This window comes from Ornithorhynchus anatinus, chromosome 4 (assembly GCF_004115215.2).
Source record: "Ornithorhynchus anatinus isolate Pmale09 chromosome 4, mOrnAna1.pri.v4, whole genome shotgun sequence".
NCBI lineage: Eukaryota > Metazoa > Chordata > Mammalia > Monotremata > Ornithorhynchidae > Ornithorhynchus > Ornithorhynchus anatinus.
This window is the reverse complement of record NC_041731.1, coordinates 42,024,863-42,040,242: the sequence shown is the minus strand read 5'-3', so window position 1 is coordinate 42,040,242 and position 15,380 is coordinate 42,024,863. Positions and strand designations below refer to the sequence as shown.

Sequence of the window (15,380 nt, the reverse complement as noted above, 5' to 3'; positions counted from 1 at the left end):
CTATATGCAAAGCACTGTTCTAAGCTCTGGGGGGATACAAGGTGATCAGGTTGTCCCACGTGGGGCTCACAGTCTTAATCCCCATTTTCCAGATGAGGTAACTGAGGCACAGAGAAGTGAAGTGACTTGTCCAAAGTCACACAGCTGACAAGCGGTGGAGCCAGGATTAGAACTAATGACCTCTGACTCCCAAGCCTGGGATCTTTCCACTGAGCCACGCTGCTTCCCTTGTGGTAGTAATAGTAATAGAAGTATTACTCATTCATATTTATTGAGCACTTACTGGGTGCAGAGCACTGTACTAAGTGCTTAGAAGAGTGCAGTCTAACAGGGTTGGTTGACATATTCCCTGCCCACAAGTAGATCACAGTCTAATAGTGGTAGTTATAATGGTATTTGAGTGACGCCTGAGTACAATCAGTCTTTTTTATTGAGCACTTACTCTGTGCAGAGCACAATATGGTGGAAGTTTAGGACACAATCCCTGAAAAGCATAAATTGAATCATTTTATTTCTGATTTTCCTGGTTGGATATTGGTGCTTGGGCCTTCTGGTTTTCTGCTTGTTAGAGGGAAGCGCGTGTTGCATCGCTCTCTGGAGAGCCCCTTCCCTGAGAGAAAAGTAAAACTCTTCTATGGAATCCAGGAGAGAGTGTTCAGCTATGGATTGTCAATCAAGCTCAAGGATATTGCCTGCCAAAACCCAGATATGCCCAATTTCTACATTTGGTGACTTCACCCTGTTGTAGTTAAAAATTGCTTGCCTTGGCAGGGTGGCCTTTTTCAGTCCTTCCTCTGATAGATTCATAGATTGTGAGCCCCTCAAGGGATGGGATCCTTTCTAATTCCCACCTGTATGCTCTTCCCCAATCCTTAGTAGAGTGCTCTGTACAGTGCTCTGTACTGTACTAAGTTCAGTAAGCACTTAATAAATACTATTACAACTACTCAATTGACAGCATTTTTTGAACACTTAGTTTGTGCAGAGCACTGTGCTAAGCACTTGGGTGAGAACCCCAGAAACAAGACAGAGTCCTTTCTCAGAAGGATTGCGATCTAAGAGATTGGGCTCCAAGTGCTTAGTAACCAGCTATCTGCCCCCAGAAAGTGCTCAATAAATATCACTGATCGATTGATTGACTCATGTGAGGATGGACAATGGGCACCTGAAACCCCCGTATTCCACTTCTTCAAGTTGTACTCATTGCTACCATTCCAAAAGCCTCTTATATTTGCTAGAGTGAAGAGATATTAGGCTTTTACTCTGTGCTATGGATGGGTGGCTGAAGAGTGAGGGACCAATGCCCTGCATAGGAGTGCGTGAAACTATGGATTCAGTAAAGGAAATATGGCTTAGAACAAGAAAGAGGAGGGATGTCGTAGGCTCTAAGTATTCAGGCCATAAGTTTTCTTGAGCTAGGGGGTCCCGAACCTTCTTTGTTTAAAAAAAAACAAAAAAACACAAGCAGAAAGCAGTGTGGCCATTCCTGAAAGCTCAAGGAATCCCAAAGCTTAGTCCATCTTTAGGCTTGAATCCTAGAGAAGTAAATTTTCCTTTGAAGCAATGTGCCTGGAACAGAAGGTTAATATAGAAGCTGTTGTGCTCATGGGGAACTCACTAACATTTAAAAGTGGTGAACGGGACCTGAGTCAAGTTCTGGGAGAAGTAGTTGCTGCCTGAGATGGTATGCAAGGGGAACTATCACACAACTAAAAGATAAAACTCAGAGCACCACAAATCACCTACGCATTTTTTAAAAATCTCCCAACATGTCTTAATAGAAAATGTTTTTAAATCAGGCCGCATTATAGTTATTTTCAGAAATGGTTAGCATTTACCAGGTGTTGGAAGTGAGCTGGGGAGCAGTCCTAAGAGAGCACTAAGGGAAGGCTTTTGCATGTTGGACTTGAAACTAGCAGAGATTACCTTATGGTTAGTAGCAAAAGAAAATGTGCTTAGATACTGGGGAGCTGTTACAGTTGTTGCCATCCAATAAACCAAATTATCTCCATGTGCACAGTGAATTATTTCCAGGAGAGGGAAGTAATAGACTTGGGGGGGGGGGATTTCTCACCCCCACTTTAAGTTATACGTCAAGGTTAAAGTCTAATCATCATTTTAATGGGAAATGGTATGGCCCTACCAAAGATGTAGACTCAGAGGCAACATGTATTAACCCCATTCCTGCCAGTAACTTCCTGCAGGTCCCAGGTGAAGACATATTTCTGTTCTTCAGTTTCATCGTGAGGAAATGGAGGTTGTAGACAAGTCTGTTGTTCCTCTTAGAAGAGCCAATTAATATTTCCCAAATTTAGGGCTAAAGAACATTTTAACTACCTTCTTGAGTAAAGTTTAGGGATGGGTCTCTTTAACACTTTGGGTCCCAGGATAGGAGAGAGAGGCCTGGAGAACACAGGCCACCTCTCGTTCTCTCTTAGAGCACTGTTCCCTCCGGCTGGATTTGGACCAGCCCCCTCATTGCCAATCAGTCCCTGCATGGTGAAGCGTTTGTATTGTGTGTTCCCTGGCACTCACACAGGCAAAGCATCCATCCCCTCCTGCTGCAGCCCCTTCCCTCTCTCAAAATCAAGGGAGATTCTTTCATTCATTCATTCATTCAGTCGTATTTACTGAGCGCTTAACTGTGTGCAGAGCACAGTACTAAGCGCCTGGAAAGTACAATTCAGCAACAAAGAGAGACAATCCCCGCCCACAACGGGCTCACAGTCTAGAAGGGGGGGATGTGAAGAGGAGTCAGCCCAGCGTGCCAAGTCTGAGGGAGGGGAAATACACACACTCACACAGCTGCCTTCAAGACTTGGAGATAAGGAACACAGATTCATACAGGGCTGGGTTAGAGAAGGCATGAAGAAACCCAGACATGGGCACAGGGGAAGTAGTTGGGCCTGGGAAGGCAGTTTATTACCAGCGGAGGCCAGGGGTGGCCCAGAGTACAGGGTGGGACAGGGACTGTATCCAATCCACTTTGCTTGTATCCACCCCAGTGCTTAGTACAATGCCTGGCATATAGTAAGTACTTAACAAATACCACAATTATCCTGGCCACTCCTGGCCATTGCAGGGAATGTGTCCATTTATTCTTGTATTGTACTCTCCCAAACACTTAGTTCAATGCTCTGCATACAGTAAGCATTCAATAAATATGATTGACTGGTGCTTCTGGGAACAGGAGGGAGTTTACGAAGAGGCCCTGAGCCAAATCCCAATTCCCAATTAATCCTCATACTGCTCCAGGAGCCGGGCTGGCTGCAGCTGCCCAGTTTACCCAAAATGCCGTGGGGGAAAACAATTCTTCATTCCCAATTCCCTCCCATTGTCCAACCAGAGGCAGTGCTTTAACTAGAAGTTCAGTTTCGATTAAATGTTCAGATGTTTTGGTTGTTTAGGTGCTTCCACTCAATGGTGGTGTTTTTCTGTTGTTCAGCATTAGTTATAGTTGAGTGGCTACTGAATGTAAAACACTATGCTATCCTCCTCTAGACTATAAAACACTATGCTATCCTCCTCTAGACTATAAACTCATAATGGGCAGGGAATGTGTCTGCTAATTCTATTATACTGTAATAAAAAGGTTGGTATTTGTTAAGCGCTTACTATGTGCCGAGCACTGTTCTAAGTGCGGGTACAGTGCTCTGTATGTAGTAAGTGCTCAATAAATACCATTGATTGATTGCTAAGCTCTAAGAAAAGTGCATCAGAAGCAAGACATTGATTATTCCCTTCTGGGAACTTACGATCTAATTCTAAAATAATTTGTCAATAGTGGAAGCAAAGAAAGAGCAAGGATGCAAAAGTAACAATAGAGGAAATAACTTAATGATTCATGAAATATACACTTGAATATTGTGTATGTACACAAGTGCTAAAGATGGAAATTAAATACAAACTAGGGTGGTCATTGGACTGACATGTCTTGCGGTGTTGTGAATTAATCAGGAGGACTTCCTAGAGGAGGTGGGATTTTAGAAGGATTTTTGAAGATAGCCCTCCTAAAGATAGCTCTGTGGTCTGGTGGATGTGAAAGTGGTGGATGTTCTAGCTGAGGGGACTGGGTGAGCAATGGGCTGGAGGAAGACACAAGAACCAAGAGTGAAGTGTAATTAGAGGGTGAGCCAGGGGAGGTGAAGAGAGCCAATAGATAAGAGGGGAAGCATGGTGGAGAGTTTTTTGTGAGCCATAAAGCCAGTCAGTAAGCTCTGTGGAGCCTGAGAACTGAGTCCTCACCTTTGAGGAAGAGCCATCAAAGCCATCATTCCACCACCGATTGAGGTTCACGTCTATATTTCCTTTTGGAAATCTCTCCATCATTTCTAAGGAAAAGGCAGCAAAGTAAAATAGGGGAAAATCATCACATTTTCCACTTAAAATTTTCCCTCTCACTGTTATCCCTTCATTCTTGTAACCCTCTTGTTCTTGGACTGTGTCCAACCTGATTAGAACAGTCCTTGGAACATAGTAAGTGCTTACATGTCATAATTATTATTATTAGTTGTAGTAGTAATAGTAACTCTCCATAGACACACCTGACCAGCTACCTGTGTACACTTCCTCGCTTTTATTCTTTTTTAAAAAAAAAAATGAAAGTCATTTAGTTTTCAAGACAATCTCGTCTTGTAATGCATCTGTAGATTTATTGATCATTGGATTGATCATTGCTTATCTTTCGAGGCAGCAATACTGGGGACACCCTGAGTTCTCCCTGGTCATTTTTAATTGCCCACCCTTGAGTTCTCTTTCTTTTTCCAGGAGCTTTTTTTGAGGTCAGAAAGTTTTTTGAACTGTAAGTTCCAACTGGTTTCTGGAAGAATAAGGAGGTAAGAAGTTTCTAAGAAATGGACAATTGTGTGGTTGGGAAATGGACAGTGCTACTATTATTTTATTAGGGAAATGTTGGAGTGTGGTAGTTTCTAAGTACCTCTGTGCTGTTTAGTCTATTTGGAAAGAGAAGGAATCCAAAGAAAAGGTGGAACAGTATGAGAGCTAAACATTTTTCCATGAGAAGGAATTAAATTTAGGCTGCAAGAGTGAAGGGGTGCTGGCCATCTCCACATCTCAGGAAGTCTTTGGGGAAATAATCTTGTGAGTGAGAGGAATGACAACTATTCCTTGGGAAAGGTAAAACCAAACACTAAGTTCAGGCAGTCACCGGCAGCGGGCCTTACATTCTGCCTACCTCTTTGTCGACAAGTGATAAGAAGGGGCAGTGGAGAACCTTTTTTTCCTTCCTGTCCTGTGCGTGTAGTCTGCCTTGGAGATTTCATGCTCTGTGGACTCCATGAAACCTATCTCAAGCCATCAAGCATGATGTAGTGGATAGAGCTCGGGCCTGGGAGTCAGAAGGTCATGGGTTCTAGTCCTGATCCTCCACTTGTCTGCTGTTGATCTTGGGCAAGTCATTTCACTTCTCTGGGCCTCAGTTACCTCATCTGTAAAATGGGGATTGAAACTGTGAGTTCCATGTGGTTCAGGGACTGTATCCAACCCAATTTGCTTCTATCCACCCCAGGGCTTAGTACAGTGTGTGGTACATAGTAAATGCTTAACAAATACCACAGTTATTATTATCAGGCACAGTTCCTGTCCCACACGAGGCTCACAGTCTAAGAGAGTGTGGTAGAATGCATAAATGTAGACTGGGAGTCAAGAGCCCTGGGTACTGTCCTGATCCTTCTACTTGAACCTGTATCTTTTACTTCCATCATATGTTCTCAGAAGCCTATTAAAATGCTCTGCACCATATTCAGACCTTCTGATGATGGTGTTAAACAATTTCCACTGGAGGCGTGCAACTACTGATCTTCTCTGAATGATTTAGTTCATATTTACTCTAGCCCTTAGCATGGTGCTTAACACACAGTAATGCTCAATAAATTCTGCCACTAACCTGTCATTACTAAAACCTCCTGCATTTTCTCATCAAATAATGTATGTGATTTTATGTAGTCAATAGCATATTAACACATACACCACATGAACAGTGTTGTTATATCTTAGTGATGTAGTCATAATATTAAAAACTCATTTTGACACTTCTAGACCCGTGGGGAATTACTTTCCATTCAAGAAAGATTAACAAAGGAAATGGCTAGGATCCACATGTTTATTACAGCCCTAATGATATTTTACCCATTAGATAGCTAATGCTACAAAGATTTGATTATAGCACATTTTGTTTCAATTCAGGATGTTGTTTTATAAATAGTAGTTTGGACTCTGGCAGGCAGGGTTTGGTTTTTTTTTGCTATGCTAGTGGAAAACCCCAGAACCGAGAATAGGGGACCGGGGTCTAATCTTAGCTCTGTCACTGATATGCTGTATGACCTTGGGTATGTCTCTTAACCTTTATTAATGTCAGTTACCTCATTTGCAAAGTGGGAGTAAGATACTTGCTCATCCACCACATAGATTGTGAGCCCCATATGGGAAAATGAAGCGCATCCAGGCTGGTTATCTGCTTTTGTCCCAGCATTTAGAAGAGTGGTGATTAGAGAATGGGCCTGGGAGTCAGAAGGACCTGGGTTCTATTCCCGGCTCTGCCACTTGTCCGCTTTGTGACCTGGGACAAATCACCTAACTTCTTTGGTCCTCAGTTACCTCATCTGTGAAATGGGGATTAAGACTATGAGTCCCATGTGTGACGTGGATTGTCTCCAAACTGATTACCTACTACTACCCAGTGCTTAGAACAGTGCCTGACATATAGTAAGCGCTTAACAAATACCAAAAAAAAAAGTTCATTAGTGATGAAATTTTGTCTTCTTGTCTGGTTTCTGGGAGTTAAAAATTGGTGCTTGGGCATACTGGCAGTTCTGTGCTTCCCAACCCCGTCCCTGTTTCCATCTTTTATGTATCCTGCATATATGCTTTGAGCCCTTCTCCTGCAACTCAGGAAGGAAGAGAGCTGGGAAGTCAGGAATCCCTACCCTCGGGCTGTCATTGAGGCAGTTGTAATAATAATAATAATAATGATATTCTAATGCTTACTGTGTGCCAGGCACTGTACTAAGCACTGGGATGGATACCAGCAAATTAGATTGGACACAGTCTCTGTCCCATGTGGAGTTCATAGTCTCAATCCCCATTTTACAGATGAGGTAACTGAGGCAAAGAGAAGCAAAGTGACTTGCCCAAAGTCACAAAGCAGACAAGTGGAAGAATCAGGATTAGAACCCATGACCTTCCGACTCCCAGGCCTGTGCTCTATCCACATGCCATATTGAGGATTCCATAGTGGGTTGGGAGGTGGACACACAGGTAGAAAGGTTGATCCTGTCTTCATGGCACAGTGTCCATTAACGGTAGATTGTCCCCAGGCAAATTCAGGTGGTCAAACAAAACTTTTCTCAGGAAAATAGGTCACCCCATGCAGGCCTGATCTGGAGGAGAGGGTGCTGAATTTTTCCCTTCTGGGTTAAACTCAAAGCGTCTGTCTAGAAGACTGGGAGACCATGGGCTGGGTATGCACTAAAGGTCTGGGAAAACCTCCTGCTCCCATGACTCCAGTGTTCAAGTTTGACCATGGTCTTCATGAGAGATTGCTCCTGTCTGATATGGGTGGTCACACAGACTGGACTGAGCTCAGCTTGAGCGAGGAAGGGCTCTACCAAGCTGGGGTCATGGCTTATGCAGTCACTTCACCCTGCCCTCCCAATGCCTAGCACCTTCAGCAGATGCCAGTTTCTTTTCCCAAGGCTAATTTTAAGCCTTGACTTCCAGGAGGTTTGAGTTTGGCAATGGGGAAGTCAGGGAGAGCATATGTATTGTGCACAAAGAGAAGACTGACGGGCAAATATATGGAAACTGGTGAACATCTGCGTGAGTTATTGATGACTCAGAGGACCAGCAGGCCAGGACCCCATAGCAGAAGGTGTATAGCTTCTTCAGTGCAAAATATGACATAAATTACTCATCTGGTGTCATTTGTCACTGAACTCTTTCCCACATCCTCCCTGTAGCCTGGAACTCTCTCCCCCTCCATATTCACCAGACCACCACTCTCCCCACCTTCAAAGCCTTATTTAAGTTCACATCTCCTCAAAGTGGCCTTCCCCAATTAAGCCCTATTTTTCCTGACTCGCTCTCCCTTCTGTGTCACCTAAGCACTTGGATCTGTACCTTTTTGACATTTGATATTCACTCCAGCTTCACCCCACAGCACTTATGTACATAACTCATATTTATATTAATGCCTGTCTCCCCCTCTAGACTGTAACCTTGTTGTGGCCATGGAATGTGTCTACCAACTCTGTCATATTCTCCCAAGCACTTATTACAATGTTCTGCACACAGTAATTCACACAGTAATTTTTCAATCAATAACATTGACTGATTCTCCAACCCAGAGCAGAGATTCCTGACCTATGACTTTAAAGCACTTAATTGACTCTCTCACTCCTACTTCCACTCTCCTTTCCACTGCACCCCAGTTCACAATTTACATTCCTCTCAAGAAAACCTGCTCACCATGCCTCATTCACATCTCTTCCACTCCCCACCTTTTGCTTACGTCCTCCCACCTACGTCTTCCGACCTACCTGAACTCCCTCTCCCTTCTGTCCCCATTTCCTCTCCCTTCCCTATCCAAAAGTCTTCCCTCTTTCGAAGTCCTTCTGCAATTACATCTCCTTCAGGAGGCTTTTCCTACTTAATCTCGAATCTTCCCAACTGTATCCCCTCACTGCCATTCCTGCTCTCCCAAGCGATGTTAGTCCAAAACTTATCCCAGCCCCTATGATATTTTTGAAAATATCTTAAATGTCCTAATAGTCCTCTTAGCTGTGATCTACTGAAGCCTCAGCCTCCCCACTAAAATGTAAGCTCCTTGAGAGCAGGGATTACATCTTCTGATTGTTTTGTGGTCTCCCAGGCATTTAGTGCTATGCTGTGAACATGGTTGGTGCCCAATAATTGCAATTGATGATGATAATAAAGACGATAAAGATGATAACAGGGAATTAAAGTTCTGAATGTCAGTCAGTCGTATTTATTGAGTGCTTACTGGGTAGAGAGCTCCGTACTAAGTCCGTACTAAGTGAGAGAATGATATAACTGTCTTCCTTGATGACAAAACTGTATCATAGAGAATATAATGCCAGAAGACGAACGTGATCCTGAACTTTCAGCTGAGGGAAGACAATGGGCATGAGCCAAGAGCCAGAACACAGCTGCTGCTGCTGCTGCCTTTTGGGGGTGATTTCAGTCTGGTGGGGGAGTTTGGGCCTGTCCAGGGTGCGGCTCTCCTCTTGTGGCCAATATTCGAGGGCCTCTCACCCAGTACACCTGAACAGCACATTCGTTGACTTCTCTTTAATTTCCCCCTCTCCAGATACATCTTTCAGGGTAGGATTGTTCCACTGAGCTGCAGAGAGTGGGGAGAGATCAGTAGGAAGCGAGATGGTATGCGCCTGCAGTCTTGAACGGCAGACAGCACCGGGACTGCTATGTAAGGAGTTCCACGGGAAGGAACTCACAGAGGCAGCCCCAGCTAAAACAATAGGATGGCTCGAGCTAAGCTGAAGAATCCCCCCTCCGAGATCAATGCCCGAGTTAAGGCTGCCCCGCCAGTCACAACTGATGATCTCAATGGGGTCAGCCCTTTGTTGCCAGCTCGGATGATGGGGTCTTTGGGGAGTGATGTCGAACACAGGTATTGCAGAACTGCAGTGGTGCATGGGGTTTGGGGAAAGGGATGAAAGCACATTTCTCTCTCTGCTCTGGAAGCAGGCTGGGCTAGGGCCGTTCCAGGCTCTCGGCGGCATGGAGGGAATCCCTCCGATTGGCATGGGCGGCAAAAATATCCAACTAGACAAACTTGCTGAGAATTATTCATCCAGATCCAAAGAGCCAGTTGCTTTAAAAAAAAATCGTGTGCCTGTTCTTGTCTTTGGAGAGCTTAGCAGAAGCCCGGTTTGAAATGCAGGACCGTGCCTGTAGGACTGATAGCCCAGGATTTTAGCACATTGTTGTACCAGCGATAATTAGCAAAGATTTTATTTTAAGTGACAAAACCATTATTAAATGGTGCATATGCTTCATGGTCACGATTGGGCTGAAAGACCCATGAGCACACATAAAAAGGGATGTTCTACCCTTAGGAGACATAATGGTTAGGGCCCCGCTTTGAATTTCTGCTACAGCATTAAGAATTTGGTGTAAATTATTCAGTTTAGAACCAGAGGGACAAATTGGGCAAATTAGGCTTGAGATTTTCATAGCAAAATGTATTCACTTCCTGTTTTTTTTTTCCCATTTCTGTTTGCTTCCTCCCCTTCCATTTTTTCTTCCAAACCTCCTGTCACCCCAGAAATGTGTTGCTGGCAATAGAAGGCAGCACCGCTTGCAGGTGGATTCCCCCCGAGTGGCTCCCCAATTTGGATTAGCCCTTGGGATGCAAATTAGTCATTGTAGAATGAGGCTTTGCAAGCATGTTGCTTGGTATTTGCATGGGGAGGAACTAACCCTTTCATGGCTGAACTTCACTGCTAGTGTCTGCAAGATGATGAGAAAATGTGCCCACTCTCTCTAGATCTTGGGGAAAAGAACATTTGAAGAGTGTGTCTGGGAACTGCAGTCCCCTAACCCCCTGGGCAATCCCTGAAACACAGTCTGAGAATCCAGTGATGAGAGCCTGATTGATAGTTTCAGCTAGGAATCCCCTTTCCCCACCCCAGATTTATATTGGAGAGTGTGAAGGTGGTGCTGGTAGGAGGGAGGGGGCTTCCCAAGCAGGGGCAGCCCTTGACTGAGGAGGGAGGTGGAGTAGGTTGCCCTACGTGCAATTCCAGGGCTACCTGCCTCAATAGAAGGGACAGCTCATTACCTGGGGACCCAGGTAGTTGAAGCTTCTGGGTCTTCTAGGCAGTGGGCAATTCGGTGGTATCTTCCCTGGCTTTCTCTAAGGCGATGTGGTTTCTCCCACTTCTGCTGCCTTCTTACCATCACATAACTGTACAGGGGACAAACCAGAAGTTTATTCTTCTCCTCCTTGGAGGGTGTCTCTCAAGGAGCCATTTCGTGAACAACCCGTGTCACGCATTTCTGGGTAGTTCCAGGTTCGCAAATCGATCTTATCTTTTAGTGGCTTGTTAACGACCAGTTTGGGTCTGATGGAGTGCTCAGTAGCAGGTTGCTTGCAAGTTAGAACGGGGCTATGCCCTCGCTTATAGAAGTCGCTCCACTTTCATTTGATCCTCTGGAGAAAGGGGCTTCAAAATCAATCCCATTGTTCTGCAAAGGGTAAATGAATGGCTGCTTCTGTGGATTTCCAAGTCCGGGTTAAATCTGCCAATTTGTCAGAGTCTTCTGGCCTGCGAACTGTCCTGCGAGTGGTTGTCTGCTATTCTTCCGTGGTCTGCTTAGGCAGGGCTACCTGCCAGGGGGTGGAGGGGGTGCATCGGAGAGAGCAGCAGGGCCAAGGCGGTTTGTGCTGGGTGGCAGGAGGTGGTGGCCCAGGCTGACTGCCAATCCAGACTGCAGCATTCTCGAGTCAGCAGAGGGAACATATTTTGGTTTGTTTTCAGCTCATCTGCTTGCTCAACCAGATGAGCTTCTGTGACAGATCCAGGTTAAGGAAGTGGGAGGATGCAGTGTTTGAGTTGCGTCTGATGTGACAGCGTTGTCTTGGGACCTAGAGTATTTGACCACTGGGCCCCATTGTCTGTTCCCAAAAGGCTCCAAGGTTCCAGTCAGCCTTCTCCCTCTCTTGCCCTCCCCTGCCTTTCCCTCCTGACCTCTATTTTCCAGACCCTATTCAGTGGTCAAGGTGGGATGGATGCCCCAAACCGCATCCAGTGAGTACTCTGGAATGATGCACCATCATTTTCTTAGGAGATCTTAGAGCCTCACTGTATACTTCGGTTAGAATTTGAGAGCTCAGATCTACCTCCCCTGGAAGTCAAGATGCTGTATGTGCCTGGATCAGAGAGAACACTTCAGGCGGAGTGTCTGGATTCTAGGGCTAAATTCAGAAGTGGCTTGTCTGGAGCTGGTCAGTTCCCTAAGAAGGCTTGGGGGCCTCTGAACTCAAGGTGTCTAAAGCATCCCCACTCTTTCCCACTCCACTATCTGAAATGCATCATGTTGTTTATGATCAGGGAGCAGAAGCTGCTGGCATCTTGATAAAGCTTCAGGCTGGTGGGGTAGCTGATGGGTCTAGATCTTTGGCTGGCAGGGTTTGTTTGGCATGGGCACTGGCCTTTTCTCTATTTCTCCTAGAAAGCAGATCCTAGGGGTTGACAAGATTTGGGAGACTCATGAATTAATGGTGGGGCAAAGTTGAATATTATCTGTAAATTTGTATTCATGTCTGTCTTCCCCTCTAGACTGCAGGCTCGTTGTGGGCAGGGAACATGTCGGCCAACTCTGTGATATTATGCTCTCCCAAGTGCTTAGTACAGTGCTCTGCACATAGTGAGGCTCCATAAATTCTATTGATGATGATGATGAAAATAGGTTTTTTTAGTTGTCTAAAGAAAATGTCTAATATGTTCTGAGCTCCTCCAAGGGAAGGCAGTCATCAACTCCAAGAATTACTTATAGTATTGGTTGTGATCTTGGATTCCCATATGGCCAGAAGTGAGTTAGGGTCCCAAGACTATCAACCTGTTTGGTGACAGTCCTTGGAGGTCCATTTTTCCAGAGCTGATGGGCACAGGGAATACCTCTTCTGTGACTTGAAGAGCGGCAATGTATTTTCCAGGAAGGAAGGACATACCTTTCGGGACTCCTATAGTGTGTTCCCCAATCAATCAATTGATCAGTACATTTATTGTGTGCTTACTGTGTGTAGAGCACTGTACCAAGCACTTGGGTGGGCAGGGAATGTATCATATTGTTATATTGTTCTCTCCCAAGCATTTAGTACAGTGCCCTGTTCACAGTAAGAGCTCAATAAATATGATTGACTGAATGACTGACTGAAAATATGATGCAATGGAGTTGGTAAACACATTCCCTACCCACAGGGAGCTTGCAGGCTAGTTGGGGAGCCAGAAACTAAAATTAACTACAGACATGTACATAAATGGTATGGGACTAAGGGTGGGGTGGATGTCAAGTGCTTTAAATGGTACAGATTCATTCATTCATTCAATAGTATTTATTGAGCGCTTACTATGTGCAGAGCACTGTACTAAGCGCTTGGGATGAACAAGTCGGCAACAGATAAAGACAGTCCCTGCCATTTGACGGGCTTACAGTCTAATCGGGGGAGACGGACAGACAAGAACAATGGCAATAAATAGAGTCAAGGGGAAGAACATCTCGTAAAAACAATGGCAACTAAATAGAATCGAGGCGATGTACAATTCATTAACAAAATAAATAGGGTAACGAAAATATATACAGTTGAGCGGACGAGTACAGTGCTGTGGGGATGGGAAGGGAGAGGTGGAGGAGCAGAGGGAAAAGGGAAAAAAGAGGGTTTAGCTGCGGAGAGGTAAAGGGGGGATGGCAGAGGGAGTAGAGAGAGAAGAGGAGCTCAGTCTGGGAAGGCCTCTTGGAGGAGGTGAGTTTTAAGTAGGGTTTTGAAGAGGGAAAGAGAATCAGTTTGGCGGAGGTGAGGAGGGAGGGCGTTCCAGGACCGCGGGAGGACGTGACCCAGGGGTCGACGGCGGGATAGGCGAGACCGAGGGACGGTGAGGAGGTGGGCGGCAGAGGAGCGGAGCGTGCGGGGTGGGTGGTAGAAAGAGAGAAGGGAGGAGAGGTAGGAAGGGGCAAGGTGATGGAGAGCCTTGAAGCCTAGAGTGAGGAGTTTTTGTTTGGAGCGGAGGTTGATAGGCAACCACTGGAGTTGTTTAAGAAGGGGAGTGACATGCCCAGATGGTTTCTGCAGGAAGATGAGCCGGGCAGCGGAGTGAAGAATAAACTGGAGCGGGGCGAGAGAGGAGGAAGGGAGGTCAGAGAGATTCAAATGCATAGGTGACACACAAAGGAGAGGGAGTAGGGGAAATGAGGGCTTAGTTGAGGAAGGCCTCTTGGAGGAGATGTGATTTTAATAGAGCTTTGAAGTTGGGGAGAATGATGGTCTGTCGTATATGAAAGGGGAAGGAGTTCCAGTCCAAAGGAAGAATATGGGCAACAAATCGGCAGTGAGCTAGAATAAATAGAAGTACAGTGCTCTGCACAGAGTAAGTGCTCCATAAATACCATTGATTCATTCCAGGCAGTTTTGCTGCCTGTCTCATTCTGGTACTCTCCAGTTTCACCCCTGTCTGTCTCTCTCTTTCTCTTTTTCTCTCTGAGAAACAAGTTTTAGTTCTCCCAGCCAGTTTGGACTACTTAAATTACAGCTGGGAGGATGGAGGTCAGAGGCAACAGGCTAACACTTGAACTTAAAGGGGCACACCACTCACTCCTGGGACTCCCTTGGGAACCTGCCCAGTTCACATCCTCATTTTTTTTGTAAAGGCAGCTCTTGAGGTATCCAAAGGGTTTCCCTCCTCTTTAGACCCCTCTCTCTCACTCACTCTCCCCTCTGGCTCCCAGTCATATCCTGCACATGAAGATGGGATAGCAGAACCATTGTCTCAGGGCAAAAGGGCAGAACCTGGGCCAGGAAAGTACTGACAGGTTATTGAATAGGCATGAGGATTTTCAGGGTTAAGGTGAGTGCACTCAAGCAAGGAATTCAGTCTGTTAAAACTACCCATAAAATTTAATCCAACTGTGGGCTTCAGAGAGGCTGTCATAGAGCACTGGCCTGAAAGGGAATTTTAAGAGAGCATTTATTTGTTGACCAAAAAGAGTGAGTTGGTCTTAATGTGTCCTTGCTGTGGTGATCATATGGCTGGGAAGCTGGTTATGCCAGGTCCTTTCAGTTCAATATCACGGATTGGGCTCGGACATTGTAATGGACAATCTGCGCCCATGTGCCTTGTTTTCCGAGTGTTAATACTCTGTCACATCCTAGAGAATGGTGACAGCCAGAGGGAATTGACCTCCTCCCAATCATTCCTGGATGGAAGAGGCTGAAATGAGAACTGAAGTTTCTACAAGTCATCATCCCTTTCTTTTCTGCAACTAGCAGATGTCATTGCTCTGCTTTCTAGGCAAGTATTGTATGTAATAGATTTATCTCCTCTCAAAGAGGTATTGAAGTGGACCTGGCGGTTTCACCCATGATAGTTTCTGAGAATTGAGCCTAAAATTTTCCAGTTGGTGGAAGGAAGCTGGTCCTTTGTTTCACATTTTTCCCAGGGGCAGAAATAAATCCCTATTGTAATCCAAAGGCAGCAAATTAGAAAGGAATCTCTTCATATCTCTCATATCTACATAGCTGGCTGTCATCCAGATTCAATTGCTGAAGAAATGTTCCTGGGTCCAGTGAAGAGTCATTTCTGAATTTCCCAATTACCCTGTCA

The 15,380-nt window shown here is 45.2% G+C and overlaps 1 protein-coding gene across 5 annotated transcripts in view; it reads left to right on the top strand.

Moving 5' to 3' along the window:
• The window catches only part of KCNT1 (potassium sodium-activated channel subfamily T member 1), a 278,660-nt gene that overhangs the window by 88,138 nt on the left and 175,142 nt on the right, over nucleotides 1–15,380 (top strand). Inside the window, exon 1 of one of the 5 annotated variants that reach the window (XM_029062380.2) lies at nucleotides 9,470–9,667. The exons of the other annotated variants lie outside the window; for them this stretch is intronic. Within the exon in view, the coding sequence (XP_028918213.1) occupies nucleotides 9,519–9,667 (149 nt within the window). The 5' untranslated portion in view covers nucleotides 9,470–9,518. Of the gene's footprint in view, nucleotides 1–9,469; nucleotides 9,668–15,380 lie in introns of those variants that run through there. 5 annotated transcript variants of the gene reach the window in all.